The sequence below is a fragment of the Urocampus carinirostris genome, chromosome 14, assembly GCF_059441175.1.
Source record: "Urocampus carinirostris isolate Australia breed hairy pipefish chromosome 14, RoL_Ucar_1.0, whole genome shotgun sequence".
NCBI lineage: Eukaryota > Metazoa > Chordata > Actinopteri > Syngnathiformes > Syngnathidae > Urocampus > Urocampus carinirostris.
The window spans coordinates 4029706-4045915 of record NC_142362.1 but is presented as its reverse complement, the minus strand read 5'-3'; the positions used below and the strand labels follow the sequence as shown (position 1 = coordinate 4045915).

Below are 16210 nucleotides of genomic sequence, written 5' to 3'. Positions count from 1 at the left end.
GTCCACTCTCCCGTCCCGGCTTTCAACCTCTTTTGTCCCCGACCACGTCTACTCTCCTTTCCTGGCTTGCGACTCGCTTCCAGCCCTGACCACGTTTTTGCTCTCCTGTCCTGGCTACTGACCCGTTTTCCGTTCCCGACACCGCCATCGCTCGCCACCGAAAATCCACTTCCGCGTTCCGAGTGACCCGCTTCCCGCATCCAGCAACCACCGGATCATGGGCCTTTCTCTTTCTTCCAATAAAACTTGGGTGGGTCCTGTCTCCGTTCTGGTCCTGACATTTGTAGTTTTGTAGTAATTCCATAGTAGTATTTTTGTTGTATTCCTGTAGTATTTTTATAATATTTCAATGGTATTTCTGTAGAAGTATTCAAGTATTTCCATCTTAGATTATTTTTGGTAGTATTTCTGATCCAATATTTATGTTGTAATATTGCTTTTATAGTATTACTTTGGTAAAAAGAATTGTGGTATTTCTGTTGTAGATTTTTTGTATTATAGATTTTTTAAAGTATTTTCATAGTCTTAATGGTTAGCATGTTTTTGTTTCTCCCTTTAGCGTCTCGACAATTCTTAGAACTTGTAACTAAAATAGGGTACAAACAAATACAGTAAGTCCGACAACCTTTTCAAGAGAGGAAAAAAAAATAAAAAAATTCGTTTTTATTTTAATTTTATTTTTTCAAATCAAACGTTTGCTTTATTCCAATTTCGAAATCTTTGTTCGGTTTAGAAATTTCGGAATTTCGGTTCGTTTGACAATTTGCAGCCAATCAGAAGCCTGCATCGAATAACTTTGTGCTTCCGGACTCTCCCGAGCGTTATAAGGTCGTGCTTTTGCATATCATTTTCCAAATTAGATGCACAGAGAACACAAGAAAAATGGATAAGTGGTGAAGAATCAAGCCAAAACCTCAGCTCCGGGAGAAAGATTCAAAAGAAGCTAGCAAAATTGATGACGCTACAAATTGTAAACGTACATTAAAAGCATAGTGGAAAGAGGAGTTTACGTGGCTTTTAGCAGACGACGCAACGCAAACATTGCATGAATGAAGATGAGTCAAAACAGGTACATACCGATGGCACATGGAAAACAGCAATGTCATATACATGCAATGAATGTTATAAGTAGATTTATAATAAAGTTAATTTTAAAGTGTTTTCTGTTATATATTCTGATTATCAAATCTTAATACTTTGCAACAATGATTTTTTTTTTGCGACGAGTCGTCTTATTGTGTTTCAAGTTGTGAAAAATGGGGATGGCAACTTTATGGCTGGGCCGGCAACTTTTCAGAGTTGTCTGCACTGGTGTCCGCTAACTTTTTCGCATGAGTTTCAGACACTGACATTATCATCATAAAATGATGCAAACCAATATAAGACCAGCATTTGATATGTTGACCAAAGCCAACAGGCATCTTACAGGCGTAACGACATACGTACAAACAACATAAAGTTTGAATCTTTAGGCACATGGAATTTGAAGTTGATGTCATATAGTGGAGAAAATGCCATAAAGACAAGCCGAAAAACGCCTCATTTCACACCTCAATTTAAAAAAAAAAATCATATGGCGGGGACACTGTATCCCGAGGGTGTACAGTAATTAATTCTTATTTTCATCCAGGACCAAAATTTTGAAGCGTGTATCCCTCAAAACGACATCATTGTGTTCAAGTTGAGTCTGACTTCTTTGGCCATGTCTTGGTCTTACCTGTATGTTTGGTCATGTGGTACTTGAGCTGAGTGGCCCACTTGCACTTGTAGCCACACTGAGGACAAAGGTACTTTTTCTCGTCTTTGTGAACTCTCATATGAAGCTTGGAAAAAAAGCAGAGAATAAAACGAAATTGCTTAGGACAGGGGTAGACAACCACTGACACTAACCCTAACCCCTTAATCTGGCCAAATAGTAATATAAAATGATCAATAACAGTACTACAAATAAATGTTGTATATCGTAAATTTTGGGGAATTTATCGGCAGTTTTATTTATTTGACGGTCCGATGATTTGGACTCAGATACAGCCAAGCCTTTCTCTCCCTCTCTCCTGGATTCAGTCTCACATGCCACCCACCCAGAGCCTTCTAATTGGATAAACGACCAAGGGTGGAGCCACCAAAGCAGGAAGAATAACGTTAAAGTGGAGTAAACAGCAGCAGCTATGCAGGCTTTGGAGTCCTGACATGCCTGTGAAACAAGACCGCTGATAATGAATTTTAAAAGGTCTGAGGTAGAAAAGCGTTTGTGTGATTAAGAGAGCTTAAAAGTGTAGTTAACAGGTATTAAGGAAGCACGTTCAGGTGGAGACTGATATATTAGCTCTTATCGTAACATGAGTTCATCAATCAAGCGTGTGTGTTTGTGATTGAGGACAGAGAAAGCACGCTAAAGTGGAAGGCCGATTGATTAGCTGTTACCGTAACATTAGTTCGTCAATCTGGTACTACAAGAGGTGTGCCCACACTTTTCAATACGCAAGTTCCGTTAAAATTTAGATGCATATTTTGATTTAAGTAATTTAAGTCATGTTGGTTGTATTTACATTTTTATTGGTTGCTGGGGAAAAAATCAGGGTGCTATTCAAGTCTTTATGAACCTTTATAAGAGTTGCTAAGCTTTATTTTAATTCCTGCGCTTAGTTTTTGCTATAAGTAAATGATTAGTCATGTTAGATGTGTTGAAATCGTAATTAATTTACTGTAATATATTTAAGATGGCTATTTAAGTTTTATTTTAATATTAGAACAAATATTGTGTTTCTTTTTTGCATTACTAAAAATTTCATACGCCAATTTTTAACCTTTTACATTAAATATTAGGTCCAAATAATGGTTATCAGCCTCTTCTTAGTACCAATAATCCGTATTGATCCAAAAATGCCAATATTGGCCGAACCCCACACTGGTCCCCAGTGTCCCTTTGAACTTACCTTTAGCCTTGAAGGATCAACGCAGGCATAGCCACAAAGCTCACACTTGTAAGGCTTTTCTCCCGTGTGAATTCGAACATGCCAAGTCATTTTCTGTTTGTTGCCTGTCGAGTACTCGCAATCCGTGCACTCGTACATCCTCTTGCCTCCGTGCGAGCGTAAGTGCTGGTCCAACACCAACGGGTGTCGACAAGAGAATGCGCAGCTTCCGCACCGGAGTGGTTTATCCGAGGGGGAGCCTTCTTCATGTTCATCCAGAAGGTGCTGTGCAAGAAGTTGCTTTTTTTTGCTAGAAAAAGAGCAAATCCAGCATTGGTGGTCTGAATGTGTTATAAGAGGAGCCTTAGAAGTGTCGTTGGTGTCTTTGGACCTTGGGTGGTCACTCCGTTGATGGTTTTTCAGCGTGGTCTCGCTGCTACAGGCGTAGTCGCACCGCGGACAAGCAAAATGTTTCTGGTGTGCTCGCTTGCGGTGCTTTCTCAAAGCGGCATCGGAACTGAAGCGAGCTTCGCAATCGGCGCAGTCGTGTTGAGAGTCCCCCGAGTGACACCGGCGAACGTGTCGGCCAACGTCGTCCGCTGTGTAGCCCTTGAAGTCGCAAAACGAGCAAGTCAGGGCGGGTCGTTTGTCGTGAACGCGTAGCTTGTGCTGCCGTAGCTTGGTTGCCGCTCCAAAGGTTTTGTCACAGGAATTACAGGAATAGCGTCCTGTTCCTGTGTGAAGGGACTGGTGCGCTACCAAACGGTAACGCCTGGTGGTGGTGAAAGCACAGTAGCTGCATGTGTGGGGAGATGAAGCAGATAATCGCTTTTTAACCTTTAGTCCTTGGTTTTTATTAACACTTGCAGTTGGATTCTCTCGTCTGTGGGCGCCGGGTTTATCGGGTAACTTTTTCGGGCACTTCTTGGCAAGGTGGCCATCAAGGCCCCGTTTTTGCTTGAACTGGGCACCACAGCCTAAGCACTTGTGATAACATACCCTGCTACGACACAAAGACTGGCAGTGGCGTTGAAGAGTCTGCTCCTTTTTTGTGACGTAAGAGCATTGATTGCAGCGGTAAACGTCTTGAGTGACTGAAAGCATCCGGAACCTGCCGTCCAAAATTTCATATTGAGGATGGGATTGCTGATTGTGTTTCAATACGTCACTTTCTGGAGTTTCCGTCTCTGACTCAATAGAGCGCTTTTCACCATCATTATCGCTTTCCCCCGAATGTTTAGCTGCGCTCGAGTTGTTGAACTCACTATAAGTAGTTAGGTCGTCGTTGAGTGGGACAAAGGTTTCAGATTCAGGGTTCAATGTTGTTAAAACTAGAGTACAGTATTCTGGACTAGCAGCAGGAGGGCTAGGAAATGATGCTTCAACAGACCCTTCCTTACTCATGACTTCTTCAGCACAGATTTCTGTAGCTTTTCCAACAAACAGGTCCAATGGAGCTTCGATTGGACTATTGGGCTCTTCTGTCGGAATGGTTTCTTCAGTGGACACTGCGGTTCTCACTTTACCGATCAGAGATTTAGAGAGCATGCTACCAGAGTTCTTCTCCCTTTCTTTAGCCGCATAATTCTCCAGCCAGGTTCTGTCACCAGGCACATAACCGTGAGCTTTTCTCTTGTGCAGGAACAGACTTATGCTACTAAACGAGGAATAACGACAAAGAGCGCAAGTGTATTGTTTAAGTTTGGTATGTTTACAGTTCTCGTGGTTTTGAAGGGCTTGCCGGAAACACGTCGTATATTCACAATATTCACACTTGTATATGGTTCCTTTTTCCCCTTCTCCTGAATGTTTGACGAGCATGTGATTGCGAAGCTCGCTTTTGCGTTTGCAGGCGTAGGCGCAGATCTCGCACATTAGCGATTTGGCCTGATGTCGTAGTTTGTGGCTGTTGAGTTGGTCCAACCGGTGACAACGATATAGGCACTGATCGCACTCGTACCTGGAAAAAACAAATTAACATACAGTACGTTAGGCAGTACACAATATCTGTCAACACCACATTCTATGGACACGTTTACATGCAGATTCACGCCGATCGGCCCGCAACTCTTGACTCAAGCTCTCCGATGCCGATTGGCCAATTCATATCACAGAATCTTTCATACTGTATTCTGATTGGACACCTGTTTTTTTCCTCTCTGAATTTTGGAAAGAAGAGTTTGGGTAGCGCTCTGTTTGTCCTGTCGAAGCATTTGTTCTCTCTCTCTCAGTCTCACTCTCAGTCTCTCGGCAGGTTCAAATTACTATTTTCCGCACTATAAGGAAAAGCCTTTCTTTTTTTTAAAAAGCTGACCATGCGCCTTATAATACAGTGCGCCTTACATATGGATTAATATTGAATCCCAGGGTCTCGCAACTAAGGCAAGCAGCCGCCGACTCGATTTTGCCCAGTAGGTGAAGTAGTCCGCGGTGTATGCTGGGATATATATACACCTGCATTTTATTTCCTAACCAATGTGTCAATCATCATTTGAATCTGTCACTATTGTTAGTTATTCTGAGGTAAAGGAGGCGGGTCCTTTTTAGCATTTACAGGGTCTTGCTAAAACGGCGTAAAACAAAGCCTGCAATTGGTCGAAAAAGATGTGAATCACAAGTTAGGTTGCTCTACGGGCTGGAGAAAACATTTTTTTACTAGTCTATATTTGTAAACAGGAATTATGGGGCTAAAAAGACAGCTAGCAACAAGCAACGCTCATCCATGCAGATGCTTCTCGACGGATTTTCTTTTAATTGTCGGCATTATTTCGTGTTTTGGAGCGTGTAAATATTTGACACGGTTGGATTTACCTCACTCACGGATGGAAGAGGACCATGTTGCGTATTATTATTGAACGTGATGGCTACAAGACAACTTTGGTGAGGTAACCCGGCTTTATATTTTCCCAAAATCTTGTTTCAGACTGATCGTGATGTTTCTGTGATGAGTCTATTTTTAAATTCAATTCAAAGTGTTTGGCATTTGCACAGTAAAAAAACACAGTTCCATGCACAATGAAATCCTTACTTTGCTGTCCACACAGTTGCCAGCGAAAAAGAAAATAGAAACTAGGAAATGGTTGGCATTTCTTGAATCCCAAGAGAGCGCCTTATAACCTGGTGTGCCTTATAGTGCAGAAAATACGGTATTTCAATTATCTCTCTCTCCAAGTCAGCTCTAATGAAGGTCACCAAAGAAAAAAAAAAGTGTGACACTACTTAGCGGATTTTGGCTAAATAAATTTTTCGTAAATAAGAACCATTTCTACATTTAACTTTTGACAAAATCAAGTACTGGTCTTGTTTCTACTGGGCTCCAAAAGGGACCTCCATTGCTGCGCCCTCTTTGTTTACAAGTTGTGCTCGTACGAGGCCTGCCATTAGCATGTACTTACACTACATGTGAATAGAAAACATATGTGGAATTTTAACCGTGGGGTAAAGTTTTTCAAGGGATATATCCCGGAGAAATTAACCCATAAGGCTTTTTTTAGCGAGTGCGAAAAGAGTTATTCGTCTCTACTACAAGTCCCACTGTGCTTTCCCGCAAAAACATCCCAGATGAGCAAACGGATTACTTAAATGCATGAACAATCAACAAATGATGAATAATCAAACCATTGCAATGGGAAAATTCACAGTCCCACCAAGACTTCAATCGTATTATTCTGAAATCTGAAATGATCTGCATTTCTATAGCGCTTTTCAAGTCAATGACTTCCCAAAGCGTGTGCTTCACATTTTCCAATAGCGGCCGTGATCTGTACAGCCATGTAAGGCGCTAACCTGCTTATTGGGGGTATTAGGGGTTCAGTGTCTCAACCAAGGACACTTCGGCATGTAACACGGACAAGCCGGGATTCAAACTGGGATCCCTTAATCCTAAAACGATCGCTCTACCTCCTGAGCTACTGCCGCCCCCACGCTACTGCACGTTTACATGGCTTTACATAATCGGAATACTGGCAATAGTCAGTTTCCAATCGGATTATCCCCTGCATCTAAACATATATGTTCATTAAGGCAGTGTTTCTCAATTAGAGGGGAGGGGCCCAAAAGTGGGTCAGGAACCCGTTTTCAGTGGGTCGCAACCTTTGCCACGGCAAATATAATGCTAAGAAATAAAAATAACTAAGGGCCGTTTACACCTACTTAACACTTTTCAGTTTTCTTCATTTGGGTTGCGGCTTGCGATTCAGGTAGTATGGTGGGTCCTGAAGTCAGCCAGACAAAGTGTGTTATCCCGAATGTTATGTACTGCAGGAAAAACTTCCCTCCAAAAGTATTGGAAGAATGAAGCTTATAAATATTATTTTTTGCTGAATGAGATGTAGCTCGACAATTACACTTTAATTTCAAATTATTTACAACTGGATTTTATACACAATTTAGAAACATTGAAATAAACACTGGACACCTAAATGACTGAATGTGTAGTGTAATATTATAATTTGCCGTTTATTACTCAGGTTTACCTCTTGAGATGGGCTTGATTGGAAACATTTGCGGTTAATACCATACCACATGATAAAGGACTTACCAATGAGCTTGGCTGCACCTTTACTACAGTACATGCAGAAGACATATCTTGTGTAAACTTTTGCGTTCCCATTAAAAAAGGATTATATTATGTATGCAATCCAATTACAAATACAACAAGCCTCTACTTCACTCTGTATAAAGATTATAATTACAAATGCTTTAAATGTACGTTTACGCTTTTAGCGTCATCAATTTTGTTAGCTTCTTTTGAATCTTTCTTCTGGGGCTGAGGTTTTGGCTTGATTCCTAAACACGCCTCCATTTTTCTTGTATTCTCTGTGCGTCTACTTTAGAAAATGATAACGCTCGAGAGAGTCCAGAACCACGAACTTATTCGATGCACGCCTTTGATTGGCTGCCGAGTATGCAAATTGCCAAACAAAACAAAATTCAGAAATTTCCAAACCGAACGAAGATTTCGAAAACGGAATAAAGCAAACATTTGATTTGGGGGGAAAAAAAAACAACGAAAGATTTTATTTTTTTCTCGAAAAAGTTGTCAGCCACCCGGGCAGAGACGTTTTGTAAGTTGTACGCCCAACGTAAAAGATGCACGCCCCGGGCGGCCGGACAGACGTTATTTCAGACACGGATGATAGTTATGGGAAAAACTTTATATGTTAAGATACCAGGCTGATTTTCAGCAGTGGCACGTAACGTAAACATATCAACCTGTTGCTTCAATTCCATTTTTTTTTCATCCTTTAAATATTAATCATATCTGTTCTCTGTGTGGGTTTTATAAAAATACATTTTCCCCTAAATGCGACTTAAACTCCAATGTGATTTATGTGTATTATTCCTTCTTCATCAAACATCTTATGGCTGTTGCGACTTACAGTACGGAAAATACAGGTAATATTTGAGTCAGGGTACTTACCAGTAAATAAAACTTGAGCGGAGGATATTGTTGAAATATGGTCAGTGCAGTACATTATAAATAACACGACTATTTGTAGTGTACTGCACTTTGAAGAAGAGCATTCACAGCTCTTCAAAGGACGCCTGCTCTCCAGGCGCTGCAGGAGGGAGTAGCGCAAGAAGTTCTTTATATTCGGGCACGTCTTCTAGAGAAGTTGAATTGTCTTGAGAGTTGGGTATTTTCAAACCCTGGTTCTTTATGGTGGTGAGCAGGGTCTTGTATCTTTGCATTGCCCCGTCCATATCGTTCTTGAATTTTAATGCCCGGACCATGTAGGGATCCCAGGCGTTCGCCATGCCTTGGAGGTCCTTTCCTGCTTTTATCATTGTCGACAGCCTTTCAAGTGACAACCCTTCATCTTCAGTGCCCTCCTGAGCAGGATCGTCGTCCTCTTCTGCTTCCTCATTGGCTGACGTTGTGACGTCTGCCAAATCGTCGTCAGCCACCGGATCGGAAGGCGTCTCGAGGATGTCGTTCAAGTCGTCAGGAAACATGTTATATGAACCACCCCCGCCTAAAATTTTAGCCAGCTTCACAGCCTTATCAACCGTCGATTTTTGAATGTCTTCAGGAGAAAAACCCACAGCCTCATGGACGCATTCCGGCCACAGCTTTCTCCAACATGCATTCACCGTTTCAGGTTTTAAATCATCTCGACACATTTGAATAACCTCAAGAGCAGTGGCGATGGTGAATTTCTTCCACAGCTCATCAACGCTAATATTGTCATCATTCTCCTGGTCATTGACAATGTGTTGCATTATGTTTTGAGTATAAAGAACCTTGAATGTCCTAATAAGACCCTCATCCAAAGGGTGAATATTAGCCGGTATGATCTCGATTTGCACTCCCTTGTAAGATAAATCAAGTGGGTGGCCACTAACGTTGTCCATCAACAAGCAAATATTGAAATCCAATCCTTTTTCGCCGAGGTACGACGTTACCTGAGGGATAAAACTTTCATAGAACCACTCGGTCACGAGGGCTTGTGTAATGATCACCTTGGAATGATGCATCCAGAAGACGGGCAGTAGGTCTTTATTCTTGCTCTTCAGGGAGCGAGGATTTGCAGATTTGTAAATGAGTGCTGGTTTCATCATGAAACCGGCCGCGTTGGCGCACATTATCAGCACCACGCGATCATTCCACCCTTTCAGTCCAGGGCCTTCATCCTTCATAAACATCCTGGTTGGCAACTTCTTCCAGAACAGGCCAGTCTCGTCCATATTGAAAACTTGTTCGGGTTTGTAGCCTTTCTCTTTAATGAGAGCCTTGAAGGTCTCCGGGTACTTCTTGGCCGCTTCAAAGTCCGCCGATGCAGATTCCCAATGAGGTGACACGCTCTTCAGCTGGTATCTCTTCCTAAAGCGATCAAACCAGCCTTTGCTGGCAAGAAATTCGACGGGTTCTTCCGACGAGGCCGACGGTCCTGGTTGAGGGTTGTTTTCGGTATCCTTGTCGCGTTCTGCACTCACACAGGCCAGTTCCTGATAAAGCTCTCTGGCTTTCTCCATCATTAGGTTGGTATTCAAAGGAATATTATCCTCCCTACATTGTTTTATCCACATAACTAATGCAGACTCCATCCTCACGATGTGCTTATTTCGTGTATTTGCCACCCTCTTCAAGGTTTGTGAGTCGTTAATAGCCACTGTATGGCGAATGTTGGCCTCTTCCTTCTTAATGGAGCGAATTGTAGACTCGTTCAATCCGTAGCAGCGTGCAACGGTTGAAAACTTCTTCCCGTCACGGAGCATGTTAAGGATCTTGACTTTCTCACAAAGGGGCATGACAGTCCTCTTGCGTTTGAGCTTTGGGCCAAAATACACCAAAGGCGGAGGAAGTTTAGGCGTCACCTTAGGGCTTGAAGATGTAGAGTAAAAAAAGAAAAAACAAAAAGAAACAAAAAAAAAACACTTCACTAATACAATCATGACAACAAACAATGCAGATATAAACTTCTGTATTCTTATACTTTTGGAGGGAGTGTTTCAAATGGTCTTAAAAATCAATGGTGGCCTAACATCGGCAATTTTCTTAATTTTTGAGCCGCAAAACAAAAGAGGAAAAAAACGTAATTTAGCAGCACACAGACACAACGATGCTACCTGAGGTCTCCAGCATGCTTCCTCATGTGGATGTTGAGGTAATGTTTCCACTTGGTGATGTATCCACATTCCTCACAAATGAAGTTCCTCTCACCAGAATGCGTGACCATATGCTTTGAGAGGTAAGACTCGTCTCTGCATCGGAAGTCACACACCTGGCACTTGTAAGGTTTATCATCTTGGAAGACAAAGAAAACATGGGCATGTATGTCAAATACAAAAAATACATACAGGGAGTTCATTAACTTAGTATAATCTTCATTGAAATCAGAAAGTTATAGAGTTTATGTTTACAGTCTTGGGGCTGACTTAGCCAATCCAAACTTCTCAGCCTCCACCAAGAAAAATCTAAGAATCACAAAATTCTGAATGCATGCTTTCCAAACCAAAAAAATCGGAACTAAACATATCATGAGCCATAAAACAGAGTCTACTCTGATGTGGTTTACCAATTAAAACCTAAGCAAGCATAGGAGAGTATAAAAACTCCACCTGAGACCAAGACCCATTACTTGTAGGTCTGACAAGTTAACCAGCAACCGGTTATACGATCAAATTGACACAAATCCCTGTGGTAGGGAAGGCCCAGAAAGACAATCTGGAACAAAAGCTGCTGGTATCCTTCAACAGAACCACAGTAGAGAAAATAATGGGGTATGGCATCACAGTGTGGTTCGCTGGGTACCCGGCCGCAGACAGGAAAACCTTAGACAGTCATCAACACAGCCAGGAAAATCATGGGATGCTGTACTTTGCCCAGTCTAGGGAATGGCTATAGCCCATCTATCCAATTATACTTTATATCTCATGTCTGCCGTTTGAGTATTCATCAAATGTTTGTCCTGGAGTCTGAAATCTTGTTGTAAACAATGTACACTATGTTATCACCGACGACAAAAGACTATTCTATCAGAAAAATTAAATAAAAATAAAAAAAAATCAAACAATCCTCACCACTATGCGTCAGAACGTGACGGGTCAAGGCTCCCTTGTGTGCTGTCGCATAGCTGCACTGAGAGCAGCGGTGCTTTTTCTCGTTGCTGTGCAACCTCCCCACGTGCTGTTTGATTACCACTGGATTAAACGTGAAAAAGTCACAGAATTCGCAACACAGCTTCTCGCTGCCTGCGTGGCCCTGCTTCTGATGCTGCAGGAATGCCACCTTGTTTGAGCACGAGAATTCGCACTCGGCGCAGTGGTAAGGCAGATGACTTCTGAAGTGAACCTCCATGTCCTTCTCGCTGGGAAAAACGGCGACACACGAGTAATGGGGACAGCCTACCGCCGTAATCCCGTGTTCGTCTTGGGAATGTCGCACGTGGGCCCTTCGCAGATGACTCCGGAAAGGACAACCGTCGTGAAAGCACGCCACGGTGGTTTTGGGGACTCGGGGGTGTTGAGTCTTCATGTGAGCCTTCAGTGTCGCGCTTTGTCCAAAGTTTTTACCACAAGTGGGACAAGGATAGCGCTGGAGGGTCGTTTCATCTTCTAGTTCATCGGCGTGGGCGCTGAGCAGGTGGCTGGGTAGGCCGTTTGGCTCCACGGTGGAGTAGTCGCACAAGTGGCATTGATGGGGTTTGTCTCCCGCTTCTTGGAGCTGGTGCATGCGTAATGTGCTCCTGCTGGTGGGACACTGGAGCCCTAGATCAGGAAAATGCAAACGGGGATGCTCATGGACATGGGAGGAAATCTAGAAATATAGTGTTCTATCGTCATTTTGTTGTTCAACTTTCTCATTCTCAGTGCATCTTTTAATGGGTTTCCGTGGATAAAAACCATACTTTAAAAGTGGCCTTGTAACCCACTGTCATATGCTTTTCAGTGTACTATTGTATTTGTGCAATGTTTAAACAATCGAAAAACATCGCTGACATAATTGCTAAACATTGTATACGGCGGGACTCAAACCCACCGGTGAGAGCACCCAAACCTGATTAGAGGTTATATACAAAAATACATACGTTTTTTTTCTCATAATCACACTATTTTTAACTCATTGCACCAGAGATAGAGAAAACAAAATCGTTGTCAAGATATAGGTTGAATGAAAAGATAAGGTTAACCTTTGCTGGGGAAGTACTGATATGAAAGGATCTAGCAGGTAGATACTTTATTGAAATATGTGGATGAACATAAATGCATAAACGCTAAGCCCAAATAAACATCAGATACACCACCGTATCGTCGTCATGTTTTTTTGTGTTTAAAACTCTCAAGACAACTTTCAGTTTTCTCCTTCCTCTAACATTTATCTCTAACACCGTGAGTAGAACTGGTGTGATAATGAGATCAAATCTAATGCCGTTTTCATATGATATTATATATATCAATGGTCGTCTAGTGGATACGTTTCGGTGCTCTGACCGGCGGGACCCGGGATCGATTTCTGTTGAATACAATGTTTTGCAATTTTGGTCAGCTATATTTCTCGACTGATCGATCATCGCACTAATATATATACTGTAAAACCTTGTGTAAACGCACACCCGAACTTTAAGTCCTTTTTACTTTACAAAAGTGCAATAAATACGATTGCTCTTATTTTAGTTTTAATTCCATGCACCTTATAATCTGTACATACTGTGTGCTTGTGCGTGGCTTGACAGAAGCATGGACTTACACCATATATGGATGGATACAACTGTGGCATTCATGATATACAGCTATATACAGCTGGCATTTTGGCGGTTGGGGCAGTATATAAAAAGTCTTTCAGAAATCAACCAATACACATGAGGCTTTTTATCGAGTAAGGCGGAATTTGCAAATATCATTTGTCTCTGTACAGTTAAATTCTTCAAAAATGTCTCATTTGACAACACTTGAGAACTCTTGGAGGAGATCTTCGCATACCTTTGGTGGGCGAAGAGTCCTCTCCCTCCACCTGTTTCCGTGATTTGGCGCCGTCATTTTGGATCTTTTCGTCATTTTCTTGCTCATCGCTGTCGTCTTCTTTTTTTGTTATATTGTAGCCCTCATCATTTTCTACTGATACTTCGACGTCAGGGTCATCCAAATCTGATGTGTAAACAGGTTTTGAATGTGCTTTTCTTTTGGGCCTGTTTGTGGAGATTTGGGGTTGCTGGTCTTCACCTGCACATTTAGTACCAGCGAACAAAAGACAAAAGAGAACAGAAATTTTAATATAACAATAAACTAATAACATCCACTCCTGGGACACACAAAAGCTGCTAAAATGTAATTTATCTTGGGTGTCATATTCCAGAAAAGGAATTTTTTGAAAAGAAGCTTTGGGTATGTCATTATTTCACATCAACTGCAAATAGACACTCACTTTTAAAGCTGCGCAAACGTCTCTCTGAAATGTTACAAGTGTTCTTGTTTCCAGTATCCTCCAATAGTCCCTGAAACAAAAATAACAAAATGTGTTTGATCGTAGCGAAATTGAGTGCAAGTCGTTTTCATTCAGCCTGTAAAAAAACAGACGTCTTTTGGACATTGGATTTGGGTGCTAAATCTGGTCTGCTCCATTTTTTTAATTCTAGTGATCCCAAGAGCCGAGAAGAGATCCGCAGGTTCGAGAGCGTTCTCCATTCGGCCCCCAGTGCTGTGGAATGCTCTTCCCCCTGATATTCGATCTGCAACCTCAGTGGAACTGTTTGAATCTAGGCTTAAAACACACTTATGTTCTATAGCATATGAATAACCTATATTTTATGTTGACAATATCTGTGTACTATATGTTATTGCAACATCCATTGCAACCTGGTCGTCCTGGAAGGGGATGACCTCATGTGCGGTCCCTTCAAGGTTTCTTCATTTACCTCATGTTGAGGATTTTGAGTTTTTCCTTGCCCTTATGTAGGTTTTAGATAAGGGGATGGTGTCATAATAGTCTGTGTTTTTTTTTTTGTTGAAATGCCTGATCCATTTTGTGAAAAAAGGTTGTAGCAGCATGGTATAGACACAACACAATGTTCTTAAACTGTTGAGCAGTGAAGAGGACATTTTTTCAGAATTATTCGTGTAAGTTGTTCTCGAATTTTGATCTCCAGCGTACATACCTGTCAAGCTGTACAGTTTTGCTCTACAAAGTACATTTTTATGCATTTTAAGACGAGTACGACGTACAAGGAAATCTATACGGAAAAACGCAAATTGTCAATCGCATGCGTCTGCCGCCTGGGGATTTCCCATTATGCATCATTCCGAGAAAAAAAAAATATGGTGTACAATTATTTTGTATTTTGTACGGGAAAATACGACAGTTTGTACGGGCATGGAGCTGTGGAGGTTGACAGGTATGAGTGTGCATTACACATCTATCTATATCTCCCTGAACTATTTCCTTTGGTGTGTCATGGGCAAGTACAGCTTGGTGGCGCTCATCCCTCTCCAGGCCAGCAAATGTTTACACCTGGTCTCGAGCCGGGGTCCCTTCGCGTCACCCAGCCATATCCCCCAAATGGGAGGCAAGAAACCACTCACACACCAAACATTAAGCCCACATCCCCAAGGGGTGAGTTGCTTTGCCATACATGCAGTACTAGTACTATGTACTATTTCATCCATCTATTCATTATCTAAACAGCTTCTCCTCAGTAGGGTCGCGGGTGTGCTGGAGCCCATCCCAGCTATCTTCAGGCAATGGGCAAGGGAATACCTCAACTGCTTGCCAGCCAGTCGCAGGGCACACAGAGACAGACATCTCACTCACTCATTCACACCTAGACACAATTTGGACCGGCCAATCAACCTGACATGCATGTTTTTGGAATGTGGGAGGAAACCGGAGTGCCCGGAGGAAACCCACACAAGCACAGGGAGAACATGCAAACTCCACACAGGACGTCCGATCTCATTACCTCAGAACTGTGCCGCACCCGTGCTGCCCTTTACTATTTCATTCTTTTTAAATTTCTATCAGAGGTATTGCGGTTTCGGAGCTAATAGGCATAAGTTTCAACTGCATTTGGCGATTCCGCTTTACGATCCCCACCTCAGAACGGATTCACGTCGTATAACGGGGTCTACTGTATTAAATCCCAAACTACACACCACATTTGCACCTCAGAAGCATTTGCGAATTTACATACTACAAAAACATATGCCTGAAAGAGAAAAAATAGTAAAAGAAGAAAGAAAAATTAATAAACGACTTACTTTTTGGCTCATCCTTATCTCAGTCTCTTTTTTCCTTATGTAGCGGACAGTGCTCTCGTTCAGGTCATAATGACGTGCAACTTCTGCAAAACTTTCGCCTTTTTTGAGCATATCCAGGATATTGATCTTCTCATGTGGCGGTAGATATCTCCTAAGACGGCGAACGGGGGGCATCTTGAAGCATAACACAAACAGAACAAAGGAAAAGTGATTATTTACGCGAAGGTGCTGTTCCCCCGCTAACTGGAGAACACAAACGTAAATTCGCGAATGGCGGGGGTTTCGCTGAAAAACTCACCCGGCGATATCTGTTGAATAATTTAAAAAGTACTCAAATAAAGCAAAATATTTCAGCTAATTGACTTACTTTTGCCACCAATAATAAGATGACTCCAACGACGGCGTTAGCTTTGCTATAGCATTAGCTTGCTGAAAAACTGGGGAGCAAATTCTCGTTCTTTCCCCCCTAAATAGTACAAAAACGTTTTTATATTAAACGTTCAAATTTGTTATCATAATAATATAAATACAATTTATCACTGAATTCGGACAAAATTTAAGTCAAAGTATTAGCAGAAAACGGAGAAATCCAGCCGGAG

General features: G+C 41.9%; 1 protein-coding gene across 2 annotated transcripts in view; it reads right to left on the bottom strand.

Annotated features, from left to right (window-relative positions):
* The window catches only part of znf142 (zinc finger protein 142), a 20865-nt gene extending 4655 nt beyond the window's left edge, over positions 1 to 16210 (bottom strand). Inside the window, exons 1-8 of one of the 2 annotated variants that reach the window (XM_088353640.1) lie at positions 15979 to 16210; positions 15612 to 15785; positions 13783 to 13852; positions 13341 to 13580; positions 11442 to 12128; positions 10488 to 10665; positions 2937 to 4875; positions 1718 to 1823 (exon numbers count right to left, since the gene is read on the bottom strand). In XM_088353640.1, the coding sequence (XP_088209766.1) occupies positions 1718 to 1823; positions 2937 to 4875; positions 10488 to 10665; positions 11442 to 12128; positions 13341 to 13580; positions 13783 to 13852; positions 15612 to 15785 (3394 nt within the window). In that variant the 5' untranslated portion in view covers positions 15979 to 16210. Of the gene's footprint in view, positions 1 to 1717; positions 1824 to 2936; positions 4876 to 8337; positions 10243 to 10487; positions 10666 to 11441; positions 12129 to 13340; positions 13581 to 13782; positions 13853 to 15611; positions 15786 to 15978 lie in introns of those variants that run through there. The other variant, XR_015852785.1, reaches the window with a different exon arrangement.